This window comes from Delphinapterus leucas, chromosome 8 (assembly GCF_059928025.1).
Source record: "Delphinapterus leucas isolate spDelLeu-1000000601 "Yukka" chromosome 8, BTC_Dleu_Yukka2, whole genome shotgun sequence".
Classification (NCBI taxonomy): domain Eukaryota; kingdom Metazoa; phylum Chordata; class Mammalia; order Artiodactyla; family Monodontidae; genus Delphinapterus; species Delphinapterus leucas.
In genome coordinates this window covers 113,594,983-113,621,726 of record NC_143136.1, presented here as the reverse complement: position 1 = coordinate 113,621,726, position 26,744 = coordinate 113,594,983, and the positions used below count along the sequence as shown (strand labels likewise).

The 26,744-nt window shown below is 36.0% G+C and overlaps 1 protein-coding gene across 3 annotated transcripts in view; it reads left to right on the top strand.

Moving 5' to 3' along the window:
- Positions 1-26,744, top strand: part of PTPN4 (protein tyrosine phosphatase non-receptor type 4) — a 182,338-nt gene that overhangs the window by 80,628 nt on the left and 74,966 nt on the right. For 2 of the 3 annotated variants that reach the window (XR_016394200.1, XM_022565515.3), the window contains exons 4-10: positions 1,720-1,762; positions 1,840-1,939; positions 6,563-6,607; positions 6,864-6,916; positions 7,280-7,400; positions 10,023-10,110; positions 21,227-21,315. Coding sequence is in view for 2 of the 3 variants with exons in the window: in XM_022565515.3 (XP_022421223.1) it covers positions 1,720-1,762; positions 1,840-1,939; positions 6,563-6,607; positions 6,864-6,916; positions 7,280-7,400; positions 10,023-10,110; positions 21,227-21,315 (539 nt within the window). In the remaining variant the exon portion in view is untranslated. The remainder of the gene's footprint in view (positions 1-1,719; positions 1,763-1,839; positions 1,940-6,562; positions 6,608-6,863; positions 6,917-7,279; positions 7,401-10,022; positions 10,111-21,226; positions 21,316-26,744) is intronic. The other variant, XM_089916981.1, reaches the window with a different exon arrangement.

The following is a 26,744-nucleotide window of genomic DNA, read 5'->3' as shown; positions in this document are numbered from 1 at the left end:
GTGCATAAGGAAGCTTAGAATTGAAGGCCCCAAGATGGCATCTTGGGGAAACAGAAAGGAGGCCATTAAGCTGGAGCTCAGTAAACTGAGGTGGAGGAAATGAGGAGAGAAATAACACATGATATCACTTACATGTGGGTCTGCAAAAGGGTACAAAGGGACTTACCTACAAAACAAATACTCACAGATGCAGAAAACGAACTTATGGCTACCAGGGGGGAGGGAGAGTAGATTGGGAGACTGGGATCGACATGTACACACTGGTACGTATAAAATAGATAACTAATAAGGACCTGCTGCACAGGGAACTCTACTCAGTGCTCTGTGGTGGCCTACATGGGAAAAAAATCTAAGAAAGAGTGGATATACGTATATATTAAAAAAAATTGTGTTAGACAGCCACAGATTTGGAACTGTCAAAACTGAACTGGACACCTATTTTGATTGGTATTTTAAGGCTTCCAAAACTTATCAGGAGTCTAAAATTGCCTCTTTGAAATATACATTTTAAAAATTAACTGAGGCAAATAAAACATTAAAGAAAGACCAATAGAATAAAAAAAGGAAGTAGGGAGAGACCATGTAAGTCACAGTAAGGCCTTTGGACCTCAACATTGAGAAATTATCAAGAGATGTTAAGCAAAGGAGTGAGCCTTTTAAAAGACTACTGTAGCAAAAAAAAAGACTACTGTAGCTTTGGGGGGAGGGAGGATGATGGTAAGAGGCAGAGCCTGTAGGTAAGAGGCTGTGGCCAGGGCTGTCCCAGAGACATGGATGGTGGCAGAGTAGATGGTGAAGAATTATTCAATTCTAGGGACGGTTTGAAGGTAGAATTAGTTGGATTGGATATGTTGGATGTTATGGATAATGGAAAGGAAGGATTCATGGATGACTTTCAGCCACTTGTTACTGAAATCTGTTTGTGTGCTCTGCATGGAATCAAGTATGGGTGGTAGGAGGACAGTTTATAAGTAACGATATGTAAGCTTATATTTGTGTAGTGCTTTGAAAATACTGCCACGTCTATCACCTCATTTTGGATTCTTTAATTTTTTTAACTGAACATTGGCAGTTGAAATGTTTTCTGAATTTAGTTATAGTTCGCCTGAAATAGAGCTTAACTGGCATTCAGAAGTGTCGAGACTACTTGAAATTTTCATATACAAAAAGCAGTCCTTCCCCAAACTAAACATTGTCTCTTAAAAAATTAGTATGAGGTGTTTTGGGGGGGGGTATTTTGTTTTTTGTTTTCTTTTTTAAGGGATAGAGTAGGAGTTAAAATTTTTCATAAGAGTAGATTTTCATTATGTGTAGTTAAATTTTGTCTGAATGAGAGCATAAAGCCAAGCATATTTTTATGAAAGATAAAGAGAATTTTAAAAACTTGATAGACTATTATATAATATAGTTAACAGAATCACTTCATATTGCAGTGACTGTTAAGCATTTTTACTTTTGGAATAGAGGTTATTGCACACTATATAACTTAATGAGAAATTGAAATCAAAATCTTAAAGCACAAGTACATTCAATACTTTCTAGCATAATTTTGTTATATTTGATATGAGTCTGTAATTTAGTGATTCTTTTCCCCCTACCTAGGCCTTTTCAAAAAATGCAATTTTTAGCATTAATCTTCAAATGGAACAGACTTGCAAGAATTGATGTATTAGTTCCTCCAGGAAAAAAAGAAATCAGTCTTATTTATTTATTTTTCAGAGGTGGCTGGATCCAAACAAACCAATAAGGAAGCAGCTAAAGAGTGAGCAAACATATTTATTTGATGTTATGCAAGTATACTTTATAAAGATGAAGGACTAATATAATCTAATTAATTAGAACTGCTTTTATTAATTCTAGGAGGATCTCCTTACAGTTTGAACTTTAGAGTCAAATTTTTTGTAAGTGACCCCAACAAGTTACAAGAAGAATATACAAGGTGGGTTTTTATGGAGCATGTTTTTACTTGAAAATATTGTCAAAGCCATTATGAAATTTTGAAATTAATTAGGTAAAAATAGATTACCATGACATCATTCTGAGCTTCCCTGCCAGCACACAGAGGGGGTTCTAGACGTTTCAAGCTAAGCCTCCTCCTCTGTTGGATGGCTGGGAGGGCTTCAGGAGATTGAAACCCCAGGGCCACCCCATCCAGCCACAAGCAGCTTCCCGAGCCATATCAATATTAACTTCTCTACTTGTGAAGAATGGTTCAGAAGCACTGCTGTAACTAACTGAATAATTAGATGATGCTGCAGTTGTATTCAAGGCATTCTGCATAGTGAGAATTGTCTGCTGTTTTTTTTTCTTGTAAAAATATATTCTATATATACGTTATTTCCATGGAGGTGGACATAGACTTTATAAACTGTACACCGTTAAGTGTAGGAGTGCTGCACTTTACAGAGCACAGCAGGCATCTTTGTAAAGGGAGTTGGCAGAGTGCACTAGCATGTTCAGGCCTGTAAATGCCCCCTCTACTGGCCGTTGTAGGTCTAGTAATTTACAGCTGATTTTGTTGTCCCTTCTACTTGACAAAGTACACACAAGAATGACCCAGATGAGTGTTTTGGTAGTGTGTAAATGTTAGGTGAACTGTTTAAGGTGGAAATAGTGGGGAGTAATCACAGTGTGGTAACTGTCATTGTTTAAAAAAACCTGAGTGATAACCTTGTGTATTGCTTGAAAGACAGTAATTAGTTTTTTAAAAAAAAGACAGAATTAAAAATTAGCATATTATACCTTCCATAAGATATAAGAATATAGGTAACACTATATTCAGAATTACTCTGAAAGATGGGCACCAAATTAAAAACCCACACCTAAAGCCACCTGTAGGTAGGCTCCTAGATGGTAATGTATTGGTTACCCTTTAGAATACTGTGGTGAAGTGGAGAAACAAAGAACTTTTGAGAGTCCTTTTCTGTGTGTTTGTTGGGGGTCAGGGTGTCACCTTTCTTCTAACAGGAGAACTCAGGAATATAGATCTGGGATTAGGCAGTCCTAACATTTGACCCTAATAACGTCCAACCTAATTTATCTTGAAAAGCCAAGTTGTATCATATAAATATTTAGTTTAATATTGTAGCTCTTAGTCAGGTTTTGTTGTTGTTGTTAAATAATTAAAATAACAAGATCTTTTATCTTAAATAATTCTCAGTGGAGTCAAACTTGCCCTAATTTTGGAGGAACTTCAAGGAAACTACTCTCAATTACTGAAAATTGTGAATTATAAAGGATTTTAAAATGCATTTTTTTTTTTTTTTTTTTCCGGTACGCGGGCCTCTCACTGTTGTGGCCTCTCCCGTTGCGGAGCACAGGCTCCGGACACGCAGGCTCAGTGGCCGTGCCTCACGGGCCCAGCCGCTCCACGGCATGTGGGATCCTCCCGGACCGGGGCACGAACCCGTGTCCCCTGCATCGGCAGGTGGACTCTCAACCACTGCGCCACCAGGAAAGCCCAAAATGCATTTTTTACTAGTACTTGTAACTTGAAATCAAGTAACAAAGTATTCCATAATATATATTTATGTAATTAGATTTTTAAATTATAAGAAATATTTGTAAATAAAAGACCAATAATTTTTAATTGGATTTCTAATGTATTTACTGCTTATGAAAAGTTTGTTCACATAAGCAATTAAAATATTGTCAATTGTAGCCATATTCATAATTTATTTCACTCAGAAAACTGTCTTTAAATTTCTTAATGAGCTTGAATGTGTTGGTTCTTTTATGGCCTGTGTTGAAGACATAACCAAGGAATAAATGTGTCTCACTGATAATTAAAGTCAAACTATCTTCATGAAGTAGAATAAAGTAAAATCACGTTTGGTAGAAACTGAGGAATTGTGCTGTCCATCAGTCTAAAATATTATCTTTGTTCTCCCTAGAAATAATGCATTATTTCAAAAATCCTTTATAATGGAATGTCCTGGAACCTTGTAACTGGCGTTGCTTGGTAAAATGGAGTGAAGGGCCGATTTTATTTTTATCACCATTGTGTACATCAAGGATTCTCTACCCTGATTACAAGTTAGAATCACTTACAGGGGAGCTTTAAAACGTGCTGATGCTTTGGCAACACCCCTGGAAACTGATTTAATAGGTCTCAGATGGGACCTGGGCATAGGTTTCCAGGTGATTCCACGGTTAAAAAATACTCCTTTAAAACTTTAGTGCTTGGGTAGCCTTCTTGTTATGGTCATGATTAATAGTAGGATACCCTTAGCCACAGTTAGCGGCTAAATTTTAAGGACTAGTTTAAACCCCACAAAACAAGAAATTACTGCTACACCTCCTTGCCTTGAGATTCTATTTTGGATTAGTGGTAAAAAAAAAGAAAGTAGTTACAGACCTTTCGTCAGGTTAAATGTCATTTGTATTAACAGGTGCTGGCGTAATTAGAATTGGCATTTTCTTAGGAGTCATCAGAATACAAATGACATTTCTTTCATATCTTTTTAGTGCTTAGGTCTACTCAGTACATAATAGGTGTTTAGTGCATGGTATGTTATTGTATTTTTTTTACAGCTTAAACATATTTCTGCATTTAGCTCAATCATTATTAATCTACCTTAAAGGTCTTAATTGTCTTTAAAAATTGGGCTTTTATCACCATATTTAGGGCCCCTGGGATACATATACCAGGCAAGTGATGTTACTTCCTTTTTACAAATAGAGAAACTAAGGCTCCACCCAATTTTAAGTAATTTGCCAAAGATCACAGGCTGGTTTAGCTTAGGACTTTTAATTCCAGTTTCTGCTCTATCAGTCCTTACTGCTCAGTGTGTAAATCAAATTCAGGAAACATAGGTGTTATTTGTGTAGGATTTACAATATTATGTCAAGGATATACACATTTCAATCCTAACTGTAAAACTTTCCCACCAGGGACTTCCCTGGTGGTCCAGTGGGTAAGACTCCAAGCTCCCAATGCAGGGGACCTGGGTTCGATCCCTGGGCAGGGACTAGATCCCACATGCCACAACTAAGAGTCCACATGCCACAACTAAAGATTCTGCATGCCGCATTGAAGATCCCAGGTTTCACAACAGAGACTCGGCACAGCCTAAATAAATAAATATTTTTTTTTTAAAAAAAAAAGGACTTTCCCACCAGAAACCTTTAACTTTTAATTATGAAGCCAAGTAGGCCAGATAGAAATATGTTGTCTTGGATTGAGTACATAGATAATAGTGTAATACTATGTATTAAGCCTAACAGAGCATTCATATACTTCATTCATTAATATATGAAGCCAGGGTATTTGTATCAGCTTTTTTTATCTGATTCTCTGAAAACCTTAATTACATTCTTTGGTAATTTGACTATTGTCATGGAACTCTTTAATGACTTTAATCAGCTAAACAACTAAAATTTTAAATAATTTTTGGCTCTTGGAGTATGTGAACTTTTTTTAGTTGGGTGAAATGAAGGTCTTAAGATTCTCTGTTTAAACATTAAAAGCCACAAAATTTTATCTTCTGCCAACACGATACAGCACAGGGGACTTTACCCAGGCATTGATAAATCTATGAAGGGATGACTACCCACTAGCAAGGACAGAAGGGGAGTGCCATCTTGTAAGCAACTTCAGCAGTCTTGTTACAGGATACTTACATTTTTGTTGGTTTTAAAGGAAATTGGGTACTTGGCAATTTTAATAGTAGAGCAATAGTAGGGAATGGAACTTACCTTTTTTTTTTTTGATCAAAGAGAGCTTTCTTAACCCAAATGAAGATGGAAAGTGCTTTTCTACAATTAGCAGCTTCCTGCTGCCTGATGATAACGGTGATCAACACATAGGCCTGTCCTTGCAGCTGGCTTCCTGGCTCAGCTGAAAGAGTGATTTTCTTTAGTTGGTCTCTAGTGTTGCTACTGTCAGCTCTTCTATGTCTCTGACTTAAGTTTTCTGTGCTTCCCAGTTCTACTTTCTGCATACACCAATCTTTAGAGTATTTGTTTTTTTGTTTTTTTGGTGGGGAGGGCTCTGCATTGGGTCTTCATTGCTGCGTGCGGGCTTTCTCTAGTTGCGGTGAGCGAGGGCTACTCTTCGTTGTGGTGTGTGGGCTTCTCGTTATGGTGGCTTCTCTTGTTGCGGAGCACGTGGGCTTCAGTAGTTGTGGCACGCAGGCTCAGTAGTTGTGGCACACGGGCTTAGTTGCTCCGTGGCATGTGGGATCTTCCCGGACCAGGGTTCGAACCCGTGTCCCCTGCATTGGCAGGCAGATTCTTAACCATTGCACCACCAGGGAAATCCCACTTTAGAGTATTTCTCCCTAATCTCCCTCAGTCATGTAATTCTTAAATTCGTGAAAGTTTTATAATAGAAGCTAGGGAAACAAAATATAAGTATCAAATTTCATTTATCAAAGAATTCTAAATGTTTGGATTCATGTACTTATGAAAGTTTATTTTAAAATATCTTTACGTGGGCTAGTATGCATATTATAAAAGCAAATACTTAAATATTTCAGTTTTATTTGTTAATGTAAATATACAGTTTTTAAAACTCTAAATGTTATAATTCCAGTAAACGCTATCTTTTTTTTTTTTTAAGGTACCAGTATTTCTTGCAAATCAAACAAGACATACTTACTGGAAGGTGAGCTGTTTTAAGTTTTTAGTAATGGGCTTTAAAAATACTTCCAATTCTGTATTAAGTAGTTCATGATCATTGCAAACAGATTATCTACTGAAAGATGGCTACATGTAGCATGAATTCCTTTCATCAGATAAGTTCATTACTTAATAGTTAAAATGTAAGTCACACAGAAACTTCAAGTGTGAATAGTATAATATAAATTATATTGCTTTTAAAATTATTGTGTTTAACCTTGAGTTATTTTCTGTTTTATTAGATTGCCCTGTCCTTATAACACTGCTGCTCTTTTGGCTTCATTTGCTGTTCAGTGTAAGTATCAGTCCACCTTTGGGCCAAATAGCATGTGATTGCATGGTCTCTGTTGGTAGTACGGCCTTTAATGTATGAGTTATTTAAACATATGTTACTATGCAGAAAAAAGTGACTACACAGAAAGTGTAATGAAACATCCAATTAGTTAGCACTTACTTTGATTCCTGAAAATAATTTTTCTGAAGTTGTTTAAGACCTAGGAGAACATTAAATGCATTGTTATAATTTGCTTAAATGGTAACAGTAGAAATAAATATTTTACTTCCAGAAATATAAAGGAATTCTTGACATTGCTGATTTGGCTATAAAACTTGAAAAATGTGTTTATTGAAGTGTGAATATTTTCTTTCCATTTATTAGCTGAACTTGGAGACTACAATCAATCAGAAAACTTGCCAGGCTACCTCTCAGATTATTCTTTCATTCCTAATCAACCTCAAGATTTTGAAAAAGAAATTGCAAAACTACATCAGCAACATACGTAAGGATTTACTTACTCTTCTGCTTACTTGATAAACTTCTTAATGGCATCTTTTCTAGAGAAATGTTTTAAATTATTTCTAATGTGATTACGTAATATAGAATAGTTACTATTATATAAAATAGTATGATTACTGTAAAGAAATGTAGGTAATCTATACTAAAAAAATCATAGGCTATATGAGGCTTGTTTTCATGTCTGTTAAGAAACACAAAGCTGTATGTAAACAGACATGTATTGGCTATTATACAAAGTCGCCAGTTCTTTAAGAAGGAATTTTAGAATATTAATAATATGTTCACAATATACAGTTCAATCTACTTAGCAATTCTTTCTTAGTTTTTAGCTGTGTGAAAGGAATCAATTCTGTTTGGTAATGAGCCAAGAGAAGAAAAGGAACTTTATGTAGTACTAAATTAATAAAAATAAAATTCTTTTAAAATAGTAGCATTTTTTCATTTATAACAATATTCAACTTTGATATTTTATGAGTCTGATTTTCTGTGACATGAGTTTTCAGGAAGAGGTTTATCGCTTGGAATAGAAAATCGTATTGTTTCTTGGTTCAGAGTTCAGTTTTGCTTTACCATACAATTCAAAATACTCATGGAGGAACTAAGGCAGTGTTACATATTGGCTGAGAATCTGAACTAGACTCTAAGAATCTGAGCCAGACTCATTTGGCCTCGTTTGAAATTCTGATGAGGCTACTTTACTTACAATCTTGTAACCTCAGCCGAATCACTCTATGTCTGTTTCTGTTTCCTTACATGTAAATTGGGGATGATAAAACTATCTACCTCTGGTGTTATTATAAGGATTAAGTGAGTTTATATATACAAAGTACTCAGAACAGTGCTTGGCACATAGTAAGCACTGAAGAAATATTAGCTCTTATTAATAAGGAGACTCACTTTCATTCGGTAATGGCCCATGTGTCTACAACATGTTGGCAAACTATGGCATGTTGCCTCCTTTAGCATGGTCTACGAGCTAATAAAAATGGTTTGTACATTTGAAATAGTTGAAGAAAATGAAAAGAAGAAGAACATTTTGTGGCACATGAAATTTTGAGAAATTCTACTTTCAGTGTCCTTACGTGAACCGTCATTGGAACACAGATTCCCTCATTGGCCTACACATTGTCTGTGGCTGTGTTCACGTAACAGCAGAGCTGAATTGTTGCAGCAGAGGCCATAGGGCCTGAAAGCCTGAAGTGCTTACCAGCCAGCTCTTTCCAGTAAAGGTTTGCGGACCCTAATCTAAAACAAGATTAATGAGTGAGAATTTTAACAGACCGGCTTCATGTGGTATGGGGGCTGTTGTGGTCTAAAAGCAAATGCCATTTATTTTGAAAGCTCTACACATTGCATATCTGAACCAAGGGTTTGAAGATAAACCAGATTGTTTTTAAAAATTTACCAATAATGACAAGTCTGTTCTGTCAGGAAAAAGTTTGTACATTTCACAAGGTATTTATTATATATTTCTATTTGCTTTAAAGAAATGGTTCTGCAAATTTTTAAAGAAAGAAAAAATAGAATCATCCAGTTTATAATGCAGGAGGGTGGGGAAGAAAGTAGAGTATTTATTTAACTTAATTGAATTTTATAGAAAACTGAAGTATATCTCCTTTTTTTGAGGAATCCCATTTTTATGATCATACATTGGCAGGCTACTTGCTCCCTGATATCATTCATGAATGAAGGGTGATATCTTTGCATTTTTAATTTGTTGCTTTTGCTCTGCTATCGCCTGATAATATCAGATAACCAAGGTTGTTAGAACTATATATAATATAGCCTCTTTAAAGGCTTTGCATTTACAGTAGTAGTTCTCAAACTTGTGTTCATAAGAATCACCTGGAATATTTCTTAAATATAAACAATTTGGACCCATTTATTCTATATCAGTTTCTAAAGAACAGTACATCTGAAACTACCTGTGATGAAAGACCAGTTTTCCCCTCAGTCTCTCATGGAATGATGCTTCTGAAAAATATAATAAAAATGAATTACTAGAAAAATAAAATAGAGAAATAAACAAAGACATAAAAAATTAACAAGTACTTTTTTGTTGTTAGATGCAACAGACATAAAATTACTCTGCCAGAGTGCTACAAAAGGCTGACACTCTCAATTTCTGTTCTTGTTATGAGTCAACACCTGTCTGTGCACCACACCCTGAGAAGCCCTGCTCCAGAGCTCGCCCCAGAGACTGCATGTGTCAGAAGCACCCTGTGTGATTACAATGCACATATGGAGTGTAGACCAAATTTCGAAACATATTTGTTTTAAGTTAAGTCTGAGAGTGGCTTTGCAAGTCTGAGAGTGGCTTTTTTTTAAGTTAAGTCTGAGAGTAGCTTAGAACTTTAAAAAGCTGGTGCATTCTTGTGTTTCTGGAAAATAAGAAAATATTCTACAAAATAATAATTTGTGTTACTGAAAATGTACCTTCCAGAAAAGTTAGATGTTACTGCACAGAACTAAGAGGAGTGCCCGTGCACGTGGCGTTTTGTAAAGTAGTCAATCAGAATGCTGGAAAGTTTCAGACAAATCGCCTTTTTGTAATTTGGTCATATCTGTGATTGTTATAATTTTTAACCTAATGATGTTTTTACAGAGGCTTATCTCCTGCAGAAGCAGAATTTAATTACCTGAACACAGCACGTACCTTAGAACTCTATGGAGTTGAATTCCACTATGCAAGGGTAAGTGAAGAAAATGCATTTTGATATTGTTGAGTTAGGCACCATTATTCAGCAAAAAAAATCTTTAATGCCCTGATAGGATTAGGCAACAAATGGAACAGTGAGTGCTGCCAGCATAGTCGCACTGAAAATTTCCTCTGAATATAAGTATTTTCACAGTTACAATCACTTAAGATTCAATACCTGACAAGAAGAGTGGGTGAAGTGGATTTTTCATGTTATTTTTCTTCAAGGTAGTGTTTTATGTTATAAGGATAATTTTTGCTGACCATAAGAGACATTACCTTTAGAATTTTTATTTTGCAAAATAAAAACTGTTACAGTGGGCTTCCCTGGTGGTGCAGTGGTTAAGAATCTGCCTGCCAATTCATGGGACATGGGTTTGAGCCCTGATCCAGGAAGATCCCACATGCCCCGGAGCAACTAAGCCTGTGTGCCACAACTACTGAGCCTGCACTGTAGAGCCCGCGAGCTACAGCTACTGAAGCCTGTGCGCCGAGGGCCCATGCTCCCAACAAGAGAAGCCACCGCAATGAGAAGCCTGCACACCGCAACGAAGAGTAGCCCCTGCTTGCCGCAACTAGAGAAAGCCTGCGCACAGCAAAGGCCCAATGCAGCCAAAAATAAATAAATTAATAAATTTAAAAAACAAATAAAAAAAACTGTTACAGGAAAAGTAATTTGAATTTTTAACTTTTATGAAATCATTATCATAAAAGATGCTTTCACCTCACTGAGGCCTGTATTACTACACTCCTTTCATCATTTAGTAACATCATTATAAATTTTTATTTATAAAGCACAAAATCAGTTGTATTTACATATTTTGCTTGCCCCTCTGCCATTCCTTTGTTAGGATGGAATTCTATAATCACTGGCTTTTCCTGTACAACACCCTAACATTTTTTTTCTTTTTTTTTTGGAGGAGATAAAGCTTTTATTTAGTTTATTTTTTATACAGTGGGTTCTTATTAGTTGTCTGTTTTATACATATTAGTGTATATATGTCAATCCCAGTCTCCCAATTCATCCCATCACCATCCTCCCTGACTTCTTTTTCATTGTGTCAATTTGCTGCTTCCAAAAGACTGTTATCCTCCTGCCATAAGCATATTTGTGAGTGACTATCCTTCATTTGTGCGTCTCTTCACCTAGATTCCTTCTCATGATTGTTTCGTCAAGAGATTATATTCCTTTAGAAGTACCTGAAGTACAGCTATTCTCTATACCTAATGAAAAGTGGAATTATAGGTAATCATCAGTTTAATTGGTGATAGGTTTTATATTTTCTTGGGACAAACTACTAAGCCTAATATGGATCCCAGCCTGAAAGGGAGTTAAGTTTTCCTTAGATAGTTATTTTTAATTTATTTTAACATATAGACATATGCAGACCCATTCCTTTTAAAAAACCAAATGACTTGCTTTCCTCACATGACTGGATCTGGTAATTCTGAGCATTTGTGACTTGGAAGTCTGTCTGGTTCCATTTAAAATGTTTAAGTCTCCCTTGAACTTCTTGTGTTCTTTAGAATGGGCCCTTCACCTTCCCTCCCTCTTTGCGGGCTATTACTTTTGAACGTGATTCTCCAAAGGTAACGTAGTGGTCACTAGATTTGGTTTTTATTATAGTACAGTCTAAAACAAATGGAACTTTAAATATGTGCACTAGACTATGGTTAACAGTAAAAAAGACCACTAAAATCAGTCATTTTAGTGCTAAACAGTTTTCTAAAGGTGGTTTAGACTGCTGTTATCATTGACTGCTGTCAATATAATACAAAGAATCTTAGACTTTTTTTAACTTAAGTGACATGGCTGGATCTCATACATAATTAACCATATCATTATTTATTGATTTGTTTAAGTTATGTTTTTTTATTGTTTAAATTAGTAGATTGTAAAACTCTGTCTCAGAAAGCCATAAATGTAGAGTGCCAAATTAAAGGAATTTAAATTTTAAATATTTTGTACAGACCAAATAAAAAAAAGAAAAAAAACCCCACAAAATAACCCAGCTAGGAAAAGGTGTTTCTGCTGTATGTGGATGTGGAGAACTTCAGAAAATGTGCAAATGTTCAGTGAACATGAAGGGAAGTTTTGTAGCCTCAGGAACAAAAAGGACAAAAGGTAGAGGGGAGAGGACACATAAAGAAAATACTTAAGTTTTAATTGAATATCACAAGCAAAAGTATGTTTGAAATAATATTTTATTTTGAAAAGCAAGGTAAGATCTTTTCTCTCTGCCTCCAGAATGTAGGCTGAAAAAATTAGAGTAGAACTAAGTTATTTATAGCAATCTGCAAGATGCAAATAAGTCTTAGAACCGTCATAGCAGTGCATCTGTTATGTGCCTTGCACAGTGTTGGCACTAAGGATGACTTAGTGAACAAAACATCAATTATCCCTGCCCTCATGGAGCTCACAAGATAGTGAGGGGAAAGAATTAGAGCATGTATGAACAGTTAAGTATTTGAGAATATGAAGGGGCAAGTACAGAATGCCATGGGACCCTGTGGCAGGAACTTCTAATCCAGCCTGGGAGCAGAGGGTAGGGAAGGCTTCTTAGTAGTAATTTACTGAAGCCAGAAAAGTTAATAAGAACTAGCCAAGGGAGTAGTTTTCACCATAGAGCCATCAGGATGAAGGAAGACCGGGAATCAAGAGAGAACGTGGCCTATTTGACAAAACAAAAACATTTAGTACGCCTGCAAGATTATATGAATAAGGGAAAAGGAAACTGTAGAAAAGAAAAGAATGCAGGACAGCTTCAGGATAAAAAGGAAAGAAGAAAAGATTTGAAGGGGCTTCCCTGGTGGCGCAGTGGTTGAGAATCTGCCTGCCAATTCAGGGGACACGGGTTCGAGCCCTGGCCCGGGAAGATCCCACATGCCGCAGAGCAGCTAGGCTCGTGTGCCACAGCTACTGAGCCTGTGCTTTGGAGCCCGTGAGCCACAACTACTGAGCCCGCGTGCCGCAACTACTGAAGCCCACGCGCCTAGAGCCCGTGCTCCACAATGAGGGAAGCCACTGCAATGAGAAGCCCGCGCACCGCCACGAGGAGTGGCCCCCGCTCGCCGCAACTGGAGGGAGCCTGCGTGCAGCAACGAAGACCCAACACAGCCAAAAAAAAACACAAAAGATTTGAGGGCAGGGAGCGTGGGAATATTTGTTTCTTAAAATAACATCGTAAATGGATTTTTTTCTTGGTGTTCAGTTGTATGAGTTTTTAACACATGTGTAGGTTTATGTAACCACAAACAGAAACAGAGCAGTTCCATCACCGCCACCCCCCACCCCACCCCAAAAAAATACACTGGCTTGTGCTGCCCAGCCTCCTACTGGTAAGTCCACCCTCATACTTAGCCCCGGTTCCTGGCAACCCTGGTCTGCTGCCCGACTCCATAGTTTGTCTTTTCCAAAATGTCTTATAAATGGAATCCTGCAGTATGTAATCTTTTGAGACTGGCTTCTTTTACTTACAGTAATGCATTTGGGATTTATTGTAGGTACTGTGTAGTTCAGTAGTTCATGCCTTTTATTGCTGAATTGTATTCAGTTATATGGATGTACCATGGTTTGTTTCTCCATTCACCCACTGAAGGACATCTGGGTCGTTTCCAGTATTTTTTGTTTTGTTTTGTTTTGTTATTAATAGGCCTACTGCAAACATTCATTTATAGGTTTTTGTGTGAATTTAAGTTCTCATTTCTGTAGGGTAATAATCCCAAAGTGGGATTTCTGGGTCATATAACAAGTGTATACTTAGCTTTATATGAAATTATGGAATTGTTTTCTAGACTGACTGAACCACTTTGCATCCCCACCAGCATCTTTGCAAGTTCCAATTGTTTTAGATCCTTTTAGCATGTGGTACTGTTTTGTTTCTTTTTAAGCTTTTCTGATAGGTGTGTTTTATCTCATCATGGTTTTACTTTGCATTTCCCTAATGACTAATGATGTTGGGTATCATATCTTTTCTTTGATGAATGTCTGTTCAGGTGTTTTTCCCATTATTTAATTTGTTCTTTTCTTTTTTTACTCTTGTGTTTTGAGAACTCTTTATATATTCTAGATACACTTTTTTTGTTGGATATGTGATTTGCAGATATTTTCCCCACTCTTTGTTTTGCCCTTTTGTTCTCTTAACAATGTCTGTCACAGAGCAAAAGAAAGTGATAGATTCTCATACCCCATTTATTCAATCACTGATGGAACAGACATTTTAAAAATCAGCATAATATAGATTTTAGCAACATAGCAAACTGTAGAATACTGTATCCGACAAGTTTGGAGTACATATTATTTTTAAATATGCAGAATATAATTTCTGTTCATGGTACATTTAAGCTAAAAACAATAAGAAAACGATGACTTTAAAAATCCTCCGAGTATTTGGAAATTAAGAAATATACTTCTAAACAAGCCATGGGTACAAATACTATCATTATTTCTACCCAATAGCCTCTGTGCACTGCTCTCAGACTCACCTAGAAAGAATAATAATTAGTTACCCCTAAGTTTGTGGTTAGGATCAATTGATAACAGATATCAAATTAATCTTGAAAATATAAAATAATTTGAACATATTAAATTAATACCAAGGAACATTGTGGGAGCTAAATTTAAATATTTATAAAGAATTTCTGACCTCTAAAAATGGAAGAAGCACTATCTCAGGAGTTAATTGTTGGCCTAAGTAACTTGTTAAATGAATGGCTTGAGGGCTCACTAAATTCCTATCAAATGAATGGCTTGAGGGCTCACTAAATTCCTATCATCTTTACTAGAAAATCAGTCAATATTTATTACACTGTGAGAGTGGAATAAAATAGCATAATAGAGCTATACGATATCTATACCGTAGATCTTCAAGTTTAATCTCTGTTTTATAAAGAAGTTAGCATGATATAAATAAACTCTTTGTTTTCCTAAGAAACTGATTCCTGGTTATCTAGATGTAAATGTAATCACAGAAGGCTTGGCCTTAGGTTTTTGTTAGGTATAGGATGCTCTAAATTGACCCTAAAACAGTTCTACCCAAGTTTTGGGCTTAATTGTGAATATCTTATTTCCATAGGTGTTTGTAATAATGATGAAGATAATTCTACTGAAAAATAACTTTTGCCCTTCAAAGTTTCAAGAAAAGGAAAGCTTAATGATGCTATTTTGATTATTCATTTATTCATTCAGTGAACATTTATTGAGCACCTTCTATGTTGCAAGTCCTGTTTATAGACACCATGGATACAGCAGTGAGTAGATAAAATCCTACCCTCATGAAGCTTGCATTCCAGTGGGCAAGACAGACTATAAGCAAATAATTGAGTATATTAGAGTACATAGTATGTGATTCCATGGAAGTAAAGTTCAAGAATAGGCAAAATACCAGTCTATATCAGCAGAAGTCAGAACAACAGTTCCCTCTGCAGAGGTGTTACTAGCTGGGAGGCTCCTGAGGGAGCCTTTTGGGATTTGGAAAAATGTATATGTTGGTTTGTGGTGGTTACATGTAAGTGTATATACTCAAGTTATGCAAGTTGTAAAATTTTGAGTTATACACTTAAGGTTTGTGCATTTTACTGTATATTCTACTCAGTTTTTTTATGATTAATTAAAAGGTAATATATCAGATTGTGATAGATGCTGTGGAGAAAAATTAAGGTGAGAAAGGGGAGTGAGACAATCAAAAATGGGATATCAGAGAAGGCCTTCTGAGAAGGTGAACAGACGTTGGGGAGTTGTGCAGATATCCGTGGGGAGAATGTTCTAAGCAGAAGAAACAGCAATAAAAGGCCATGAAATAGTGTGCTTTGCACCTCAAGGAACAGCAAAGTTCCATACCAAACAGTATGGCTGGTACAGTGAACTGGAGTGGAGCGTATTGACAAGGTCCAGGTGGACCAGGACTTTGTAAGAATTTTACAGACTTTGGCTTTTAATTATAAGCAAGGCCAGTTGAGGGTTTGAGGAGATAAAAGACATGGTGTGATTTACATTTTTTTAAAACTTTTTTTGGCCGCGTCGTGTGTCTTGCGGGATCTTAGTTCCCTGACCAGGGATCGAACCTGGGCCCCTGCAGTGGAAGCGTGAAGTCCTAACCACTGGACAGCCAGGGAAGTTACCCAATCTACATGTATTTTGAATATGGAAGTGACAGCACTGACTGATGTATTGGCTCTAGGGTGTGAGAGAAAAAGGATTCAAGGAATGATTCTAACGTTTTGGCCTGAACAACTACAAGGATGGAGTAACTTCAGTAATTTGTAACAATCAGAGAGAAGCAGATTTGAGAGGGTGGGTCAGGAGCTAGTCTTGGGACATGCAATTTTAGAAGACTTTTATCAATCGAAATGAAGGAAGGCAGGCAATTCAGTATATGGAACTGGAGTTCAGAGGCGAGGTCTGGACTAGAGCCATACATTTGGGAATTGTCAGCTTACAGATAATATTTAAAGCCGTGACACGGGAGCACTGAAGGAACATAGCTAGTAGCAATTGAAGATTAGAGTTCCTCAGAGCTGGAACACTTCAAATTTTAAAGGTTAGATGAGGAAGAAATAGCCATTTAGATAGAAAGAACGCCTTTCAAAAAGAATGCCTTTCTTTCTGTCAGACACTTGTGTGTCTTTGAAGCCAGGTGAATCAGGTGTGGTCAACTATGTCAGATGAGCATTGGATTAGAAATGTGGAAGTTATTGTAATATTACCAGTATTGACTTTGTAATAGCAATTTTGGAGCTATTGTGATGGCCAAAGGCTGATTGATCAGAGAATATTCAAGAAAGACTGTGAGAACAGTAATTTTGAGAGATTTTACTGTACAGGTTACAGATAATAATCACAGGAAACACCTTTATAGCATTTACTATGTGCCTGACAACCTTCTTAGGGCTTATGTATATTAATCTCATTTAATCCTTAAAACAGCCCTGTGAAGTAAGAGTATTATCATCCTTACTCTCCAGATGAGGAAAATGAGACACAGAGAAGTTAACTAATTTAATCATATGATATCTGTTTCTGTTTTAAGGTTCTTCAAAAACCTTGTTTTTAACCTGCATATATTTGAGGACTTTTGGACATATTTGTTCGAATAATCAAATAATTTAAAAATATAATCCCTTGAAACAGAGAAAAGAATCTCTTCTGTACAATAGAGCTATATATATGATTTCATCTGTGTCACCCTAAAATATTCAGATCACACAGTGATTTTCCATATTCTGCTATGTGCTTTTTACTCATCAGGACCTGTCTAGACATAGCTTTTTTTTTTTCTTTCCCCTTTTTGATTCTTCTGTTTCTTTATGAAAGTATCAGTAGGTCATTACTTGTATTCGCTTTCATTGAATAATTTGAGAGCACGTAACACTGTTAGACCTATATAGGGCACACAGAAATATTTTTTTAATTATTAATGAGTGTGTATTATGGCTAACTTTATACCTAACTACATGAAAAATATACAAACAATAATTTTAAACTAATGATATATATAGGGGAAAATCATAAAGCTAAAAGGTAAAGGTGAAAACAATTTCAACATATTACAGAAAGTTTTTTAGTATTCATATTTTATAAAGAGTTCCCACAATAGAGTAATTTTTTAAAACATATAAGTAGAAATACAGGAAAAACAGAGATGAGCATGTTGAAGTATAACTTGGTATAACCCCTTTGGAGTGCAAATACTGAGATGAATATAATATTTGACCACTTCCATTTCTCTGACTCCACCCTTTTTATAGAGGTGTTTTAAATAATGTGTTCAAGGATTCTTATTACAGCATTGTTTGTAATATTAAAAATTTAGAAATCTCTAAATGAGTCAACAGAAATGGTTAAGAAATTGTGATAAATCCATATTTTGGAATAATATGCAGCAGTTAAAACTGATGAGTTAGAGGTATATATATTGATATGAAAAGATATCTACAAAATGCTAAGTGCAAAAGAAAAATTATGCAATAATATTTCCCAGTTTTTGTTGATTAAAGAAATTGTGTGGTTATAAATACTACATATTTATATTTTGTATATATAAACAAAGATCTAGAAAAATATACAGTGGTCCCCCCTTATCCATGGTTTCTGTTTCTGCAGTTTGTTACCTGAGCTCAACTGTGGTCTGAAGATACTAAATGGAAAATTTTAGTGGCTTTGTGTTATTATTGTATTCTTACCATGTGACTGCAGAGAGACTAGAATGGTTAAGTGGTCCCAGCGACTTAGTGGAGAGTAGAACTGTGGTCTCCACCAGAAAGGAGGGGAGGGCACACTGCAGGGCAGCGTGAATGGACAGTTGAGGCATGGGTAGAGAATATTAGAATATCTGTTCACAGTCCTCCGAAATCTCATCCTGTTTACATTGCTGCTTTTTAACATGTTGTAAAATAAAGCACATACACCTGTGTGTATATCTTAGTGAACATCTTTGTAAATACTACGCAGGTCAGCAGTAGGCTTTAGCCAGCCATTCCAGAAACGCTTTTTATACACTGTACCAATCATAGCCCCTTCCTACATTGTTCTTCTGTGGTTTTATCACACAGTGTGCCTTCCTGGATACTAAAATTTGGTCTTGCTTTTTGTTTGTTTGTTTTAACTGAATAACTTTAAATGTCTTTTAATCCCTTCTTCCCTTACCGTTCCTTAGAATTTTCTTGTTAAGGAACTGCACCATTTCACCTGTAGTTTCACATAGTCTGGACTTTGCTGATTACATGTTCATGGTACAATTCAGTACATTCTACTGGGCTAATGAAGTTTTCACAGAGAAGGTGGACTTGATCTAGACTTTGGTTAGGTTTGATTTGATTCATCAGAGAGACATGAAGAGATGAGAACAGCATTAATTAAAACATGTAATTATGGGTACTCAAAACACGTGGAATGGCCTGATGGGAAGCAGGTTTTTATTAATTATAAAGGGGGAAATGAAATGGGATGGGGTGGTCGTTTCAGTGCCAAGCTAAACAGCGGAGATATTTTCCTACAGATAATAGAGGTCCATTCATTTCACAAATGGGTAGGCCTTTCTACATCTAAAAACCTGAAAGGGCGCAAAACAAAGGCCCTGCACTTTGCTACTTAGGTTCTAGTGAAGAAGAGAAAAAATAAACAGATTAAACAAGTCAATGTATAGCGTTATATTAGATAGTAATAAGTGATGAGAAAAGCATAAAATAAGGTGGTCAGCGTTCGTTTTTCTATACACTGGAATTAATAGCATTTGTATCCATAAAGGACGTAATACTTATTTTCTTGGTTCTCTTGCCCAACTCTGGCAGTACCTTGGGAACTGATACTTCAGTCTAGATAACTATGATTTGAGAATTTGATAGCTACATAGATAGCTATAATTGAAGAATTTGAATTCCTAGATATCCCTGCAGTGTTTTTTAACGTTTTTCTACCAACATAGCAGCCTGACCTCTTTACATATTTATTGAGTTTTTCATATCTCTTTAATGGCATTCGTTCTTCTCAAGTGCTTGGTGGCCCTTGGTTGTATACTCCTTTCGTATTTGTGATTCCTACTTCACTTGGTCACGCGTGATGTTTGTCCTTACTGTGGCCTGTTTTAGGTGCTGGAGGAGGGAAGGAAGGAACTGCCAGGTAGAATGTGCCTATAGTTTGCTTTTTCAGTTTGGGGTTCTCCATGCCTTTTGGGGATCACTCTATTCCTGTCCCCAGTATCCACACTTGCTCCACACTTGTAGACAGGCTGCACACACTTCTGTGTCCTGTAGCTCAGTCTAGATTGTAGGGTTGATAGGAGCTAATTATCTTCCTGCTCCTACCTGATCATCCTGACGGCAATTTGAGGCTTCCCCTTGGGCTGCAGTTTTCTGGAATTATTTTCTCTCCATAAATCTGATCTTATCCACTTTGTCTTCACAGACTCCTCAAAATGTCTGCCCCACTGATTACATACCTTTCAGTGTTATGGATTGTTTTCAAGTGTTAGGGATTTTTTCTGTTTTCATATATCTTCTCTGATGTTTTATGAGATTGGGAGCAGAAGGAATAAGCAGAGCGTATATTAAGTCGCCGTCTGTGAAGCTGGACCTGCCATCTTGCTTCACACTTCTGATTGACGTCCTTTAAACAGTGATTTAAGACTCTGATAATAGTGTGCAGTGGTGCTGGTTATTGCAAAAGAAAAGGAGTAGCCAGACAAATTAACATACATTGCTGTGTTTGGCCACTTACTACACATTAGCTTACCTAACAGGCTAATTTAGTAATATTTCATTTAATTAGAAATTATTGAAACTACATTTTAAAGGTTTTTTCCTAGGGAGACAATTACAAAATCTTGATTATATTTTCATTAATTAGTTCTATCTTCTGATCACATAAATGCTAGGGATAAAAGCATTATTGCTATATTAGTTTGCCTATAGTATATTTCAAGTCAAGAAGCAGAGCTATTTCAAGACTGATTAGCAGCTGAGGAAAGTTTTAATTCCACTCATTCTCTTAATAGTGCAGGTCAGCTGTTCACGTTGGATCAGTCAGCATGAGAACTCACCCATCAAAGCATAATTCAAATTTCCTTCTCAGGAGCCTTCCAAACTCTCCAGCAATTGTCCCCACTCTATACTCCCATAATGTTTTTGTTGTATTATGTCTGTTACAGAACTTCTCATTATATTGGAAATATTATTTTATTACAGGTTGCCCTTCACCAAACTCTGAACTCCAGGTTTTATTCACTTTTGCAATCCTACCACCATATTTACACAGTAATTGGACCTTAATAGTTTTAGAAATGGAAAGATGGGTACTAACTTGTCATTCTATAAGATGAGAAGGTCTTTGATTTTCTATATCAAAGAGTCAGTCCCATTTATAAACTGTGGGAAATCCTGAAATCATTTTTGCTTTAGATTAATAAATTTTAATAATGCAACATTTAAGTTTGATTTGAAGTATGTCCTTTATTTTTATGATGTAACAGTTACCATATGGATTTGTAAATATTCAGTTAACTGTTGCCTTTGATGAAATGTCACACTGTGTAAAAAAAACTAATCATATTTTTAAAATATATCTTTAACAGTTTATTTTAGATTTGCCATTTTCTTTTTCTTGTTGTTTTTTGAAGGATCAAAGTAACAATGAAATTATGATTGGAGTGATGTCAGGAGGAATTCTGATTTATAAGAACAGAGTACGAATGAATACCTTTCCATGGTAAGAACTTCCATCAGTACTTTTGCTTTTACCATTATATTACCAAATACAATTCATATTAAAGAAAGTGGTTGTTGAGCTATTTAATGTTGTCATACAACTTTGTCCCACTTACTTGGAATCTACCAGAAGATACCTATTAAAATAATTGTATTATTTGTTTCCGAAGTGTCTTAGTTTAAAGAAAATACTACTTTGCGAATTTTTCTCTTAGTCTCTAAATCTGTACTGTAGTGTAATAGCTAATATTGTCATATTTACTCTGCGTCTCACGCTGTGCCAGTTGTTTTGAATACAGTACTTCACTTAAATGCATTCAGTGGGTGCTAGTTTATTAGTTGGAACATGGGCATGGTTGCTGCAACAAAGGCCCCTTATTACAGTGGATTAAATTGGTACTGGGAAAGTATGGTGGCTCCATGGGGTTTAAAACTCATGTTTCTTTTGTGTTATTGCTCTGCTGTCCTTAGCATGCTGTGCTTATCCTCGTCGCCCAGTGCCTCACTCACCATCGCTCCTGTATCCCAAAGTGAGGAAGAAGGAGAGGTAGCATCTGCCATTTCCCTTTAAGGGGATAACTTGAAAATTGTAAAAATCATATTGATCACAAATCCCTTGTGTGAATATCATATAAGTAACTCGGGTTTTTAAAAATAAACACAATGATTTTCTCTAGGAGAAGAAGCAAATACAAAAGAAATATATTGTATCAATCTGTTTCTCTTTATATCTCCTAAAAGAATTGGTCCAGATTTTTCAATATCTCATTATTATTTAATAGGTTTTTGTAATTAGTCACTTATATAACACTAATAGAAATATGATAACTGACAGAAGCTATTATTTTAGAAAATTGCCACAATTACGTTGAGAAAATAAACATAAATTTCCCCAGTAGGTCACTATCTAGGAAAACATGAAATACAAAATATAAAATTGATGAAATGAACTTCATCAAAATTAGATATTTTTGCTCTCCAGAAGACACTGTAAAGAAAATGAAAAGGCAAAAACAGTCTTTTATAAAATACATATTTGATAAAGGACTTATCAAAAGAATGTAACGGACTCTTATAGCTCAGTAATAAGACAACTTGATTAAAAAGAATAGGCAAAATATGTGAATAGATACTTCCCCCAAAGGAGATATACAGATGGCAAATAAGTACACAAAAGGATGCTCAGTCATTAGTGAAACGCAGATTAAAACCGCAGTGAACTATTACTGTTCACCCACTACAATAGTTCCAATTAAAAAGAATGATAATACCAAGTAATGGCAAGGAAGCAAAGCACCTAGAAATCTCATATATTGCTGGTGGGAATGCAAACTAGTAGACCAGCTTTGGAAAACAGTTTGGTATTTCTTCAAGGTTAAACATAGATTTACCATATAATCTGGCAATTCTATTCCTAGATATTTACCCAAGAGAACTGAAAATACAAGTTCGTATAAAGATTTGCACACTGTGTTCATAGCTGTATCATAACAGCACAAAACAGAATTCCAGATGTCCATCAGTTGGTGAAAGGACAAGCAGATTGCACTTGCAGTGGAATACTGTTTAGCAGTGAAAGAAATGAACTGTTTTACACACTAAACAATATGGGTGACCCTCCCCTCAAAACATTATGCTAAGTGTAAGAAGCCTGACAAAAGATGACGTACTCTTTGTTTCTGTTTATATGAAATTCCTGAGAACACAGAGTATAAAGACAGCAGACCCTTGGTTGCCATTGGAACATTTTCAGGTGATGGAAATTGTTACATGGTGGTTTGGGTGGGTGGTAGTTACACAGCTGAGTACATTTGTCAAAACTCATTGATTTGTTTGCCTAAAATTGGGATATTTCATTTTATATATAAATTATACCTCTATAAAGCTCATAAAAGAAAATCAAAGGTCATTTAGTGTTTCATCTCACATCTTTTAAGTTCTTCCTGTATAATTCAAATTGTGTTATGTTCAGAGGAGAATACAAAACAGTTCAAGACATAGTCCTTGCCTAAAAGTGGGCACATAAAAATTAATTACGAAACATAATAAGACAATTTGTAACTTAAATGCTTCAGAAGAGATAGTTACAATTGTTGACTTTCATAATGGTAAATGTGCATCTTCAATTTTAATACTTTTCTGATTTTACTAAAGACAGTTAAAAATACTTTTTATTAATTTTACATTTTCTATGAATGTCAAAATCAGAAATAAATTCTTTTCAAGTGATGTGGTTAAAATGATAATCTAAATTTTTCTGTATTTTCAAAATTTTACAATAAGGATTCTAGAAGAGTTTTTGACAAATTACTTTGGAAACACCAAGGATATAATTTCACTAGGGAAAATTGTAATGGCCCTATGGTATTTGAGATGGTTTTTAAAGGATGAATAGAAATTTCTTCAGTGAGGAGGAAGTATGAAAGAGGTATGTGTGTATAGAGGGTTCAGTCAGGGAATTCAGGGTAAAGGTACCAAACATTTGCAGGAGCCTAATAGTAAGAAAGGACGTGGCAAGTTGAGGAGATGATGGGATATTTGGTTTGATTTTTTTTTTTTCAGTTGTCTTCACTGAGGACAGAAGCAAGGGCACAAGAATTTAAGATATAATAATGTTGCTTAGGAGAGAAATTAGATTCAGATTGTGAAGGATCTTATATATTCCATATGCTGAGGAGTTGGTATATTATTTTATTATTAAATATTCTTGAAGGTAGTTTCGTGTTGAGAAATAGAACTCATGTTTATAAGTCTTTATCACACAAGTTAGGTTAAAAAGAAGAATGTGAGCATTTAAGATATTGATTGGAAAATACTATATAGTATTACTTTAAATTTTTATTTTCCAGAATTAAACTAAATAGATGGGATTTAAAGTTGTTAAAGCTACTAGACCTACATCATCCTGGAACATAAGGATTTCTTCTGATCCTAACTACTCATAGCAGTACATACTACAACATTAGGAGTACATTTATACATATACCACAAATTGCCATGATTTAAGATCCAATATCAATTGATTTCCAAAGAAAATCAATCATTAAGTTGTGTGAAAATCATCAAATACATGGTTTACTTTTCGTTCTTAAAGTATGGATCTATTTTCACAAAAGCAACATACTTCTTATTAATACTACATGTGAATAAGGGACCATTTCAGCCTCATCATCTTTATTCAAATTAGTGTTCATAGAATTGCCATTGCCCTTAAATTGATATTTTAGCAAAGTATTGTGGAAGTCTCCTTGAGGCAATCATAAAAATCACTTGATAAAAATGGAATATGATTACAGCTCGGAATTACCAAATTTCTACATGAATAAAGAGTTTTGAGTAAAGGTGGAAGTTTAGAGCTGATAGTTTTATAAGATTAATAAGGTAGGAAAAAAATCACTCATGGATTTTAATGCATTTTATCTGTACCTTATAACCCTGCAACTTGGGTGTTGTTAGCATTGTTTTTATGGATAAGGAGTGAGAAATGCCAGAGAAGCTGACTGGGCCAGTGTTAACAAGTATGATGAGTATGAAGCAGAGCTTTAAATAAACCTGGGTCTTTCAGTTTCTGAAACACTAGCTTCTCACTTACCTCTTCTCTCAAAATTAGAGCTATGTGTAGAAAAAGTAATGTTCCATGTAATAGATTCCCTCATTTCTTTCCACATATGGTTATCCCTAAATTATCCAGTTCAAGTTCATACTTTTAAACTGTTGAATACTGAATTGGGAGTTACTTGGATTCTATAATTAGACTTCATTAAAATTAATGCTCATCAAAAAACATCATTAGTAAAATGAAAAAGGAAGGAGAGAGTTCTGGTTCCCAGTCCAGCAGGTAAAGACTTTGGAAGTTGTCACCCCTGTCCTCACAAGAAAAAAAAAAACAAACTGAAAAAACTCAAAATCAGCAACTCTTTTTAGATCCCTCAGAGAATTGAGGACACAGGGCATACTTACTGCAGCTCTGAAAACTGGAGAGACAGGTGAATACAAGGCATGACAACTTACCAGGACTAGAAACCACCGCTGCAGCCACCCCTGGTAGGAGTCCATGCAGGGTGATTGACAGATTGCTGGAGATGGAGCAGAGACTAGCTTGGACTAAGTTACTTAGGAAGGACCCCTCGTTCTCATGAGTTTTACTACCAGGCACCCCACCAGGATCTCAGGGCGACGATTGGAGAAAAATCCGCTTGTGTTCGAAGGGCAGGAGATGGAAGTTGAGCAGGAAAGTAACCGTTTTGAAATACGCTCAGAGCTTTCTGCTCTCCTTAACAAAGATCTGCCTTAAAGGAAATCTATTTTACAAATACTTAATCAACATGGGTTTTACCAGAGCCTAACCAAGGTGGGGGAAGGGAAGTACCCATTTCCAGCCCTCTCTGTACTTCCTGTTTCAGCTAGGGAGGGGTGAGCTGACGGGCACTGAAGGGTGCAGCCAAGGGGCCCAGACCACTAAACCCGAGACCTAATCACAGGATTAAAGACGAGTTCCTCCCCAGTCCCAGACTTAACTGACACATCACCAGGGCTCCTGTATAATAACAAAGCATCACAACTTAAGTCACTGCAAAGCTCAGGCTAATTAAGGACTGTCTTGGGAAACCCAAAGACAACAGGAGAGACAGAAACCAGGATAGTAGAGCAAATAGCCTCAAGTGCCTGCCTCAGAGACTGTTCCTTTGGAACAGTCACAATTTGATTGAATTTGTTCCTGAGGCAATTCATGGCCCAGGGCGCTGCTGAAAATAATAGAGCAGTGTGTTGGCAATTAGAGGAGTTCTCAGCTGGGTGTGGTTTTTGAGAGAATGGGATGACTAGTACCCCTGGTCATCTCAGTATTCCTGTGGGCACACCCAGAGCTGTGCTTTCCTGAAGAGCAACAGCAGAAGCCTAAACTGGAGGTTGAGGGTGAAGATAGAGTCCATGTAAGTAAACTACCAAATAACAGGAAGCTGGGAAGATGGGAAACAAATACTTAACACTCATTGCGATGCAATATGTAAAACATCTGGTTGCCAGCAAAATATTACAAGACACACAGAGATAAAGGAAAGTATGACCCATACACCTGATAAAAGACAAGCAACAGTTATAAGTATACATGTGCATAATAACACAGTTTCAAAATACATGAAGCAAAAAATAAGGAAAAATAGACAATTCTACAATCGTAGTTGGAGATTTGAGCATATCCCTCTCAGAACTCAATACAAAAACTAGACAATAAAAAATCAGTTGAAATAGTTTCAAGCACTATCAAATCTCGTGGCTTAATTGATATACAATACTGAAACTGTGCGACTCAAGATTACACTTGAACCCATGGGTGGGGACTCAAACCCAGCCAGAACCCACTGTCTTTTAATTGAGATCACACACCTGGTCTCAGGACTTAATGAAGCTCAGGTTCTTTATGTCTAATCA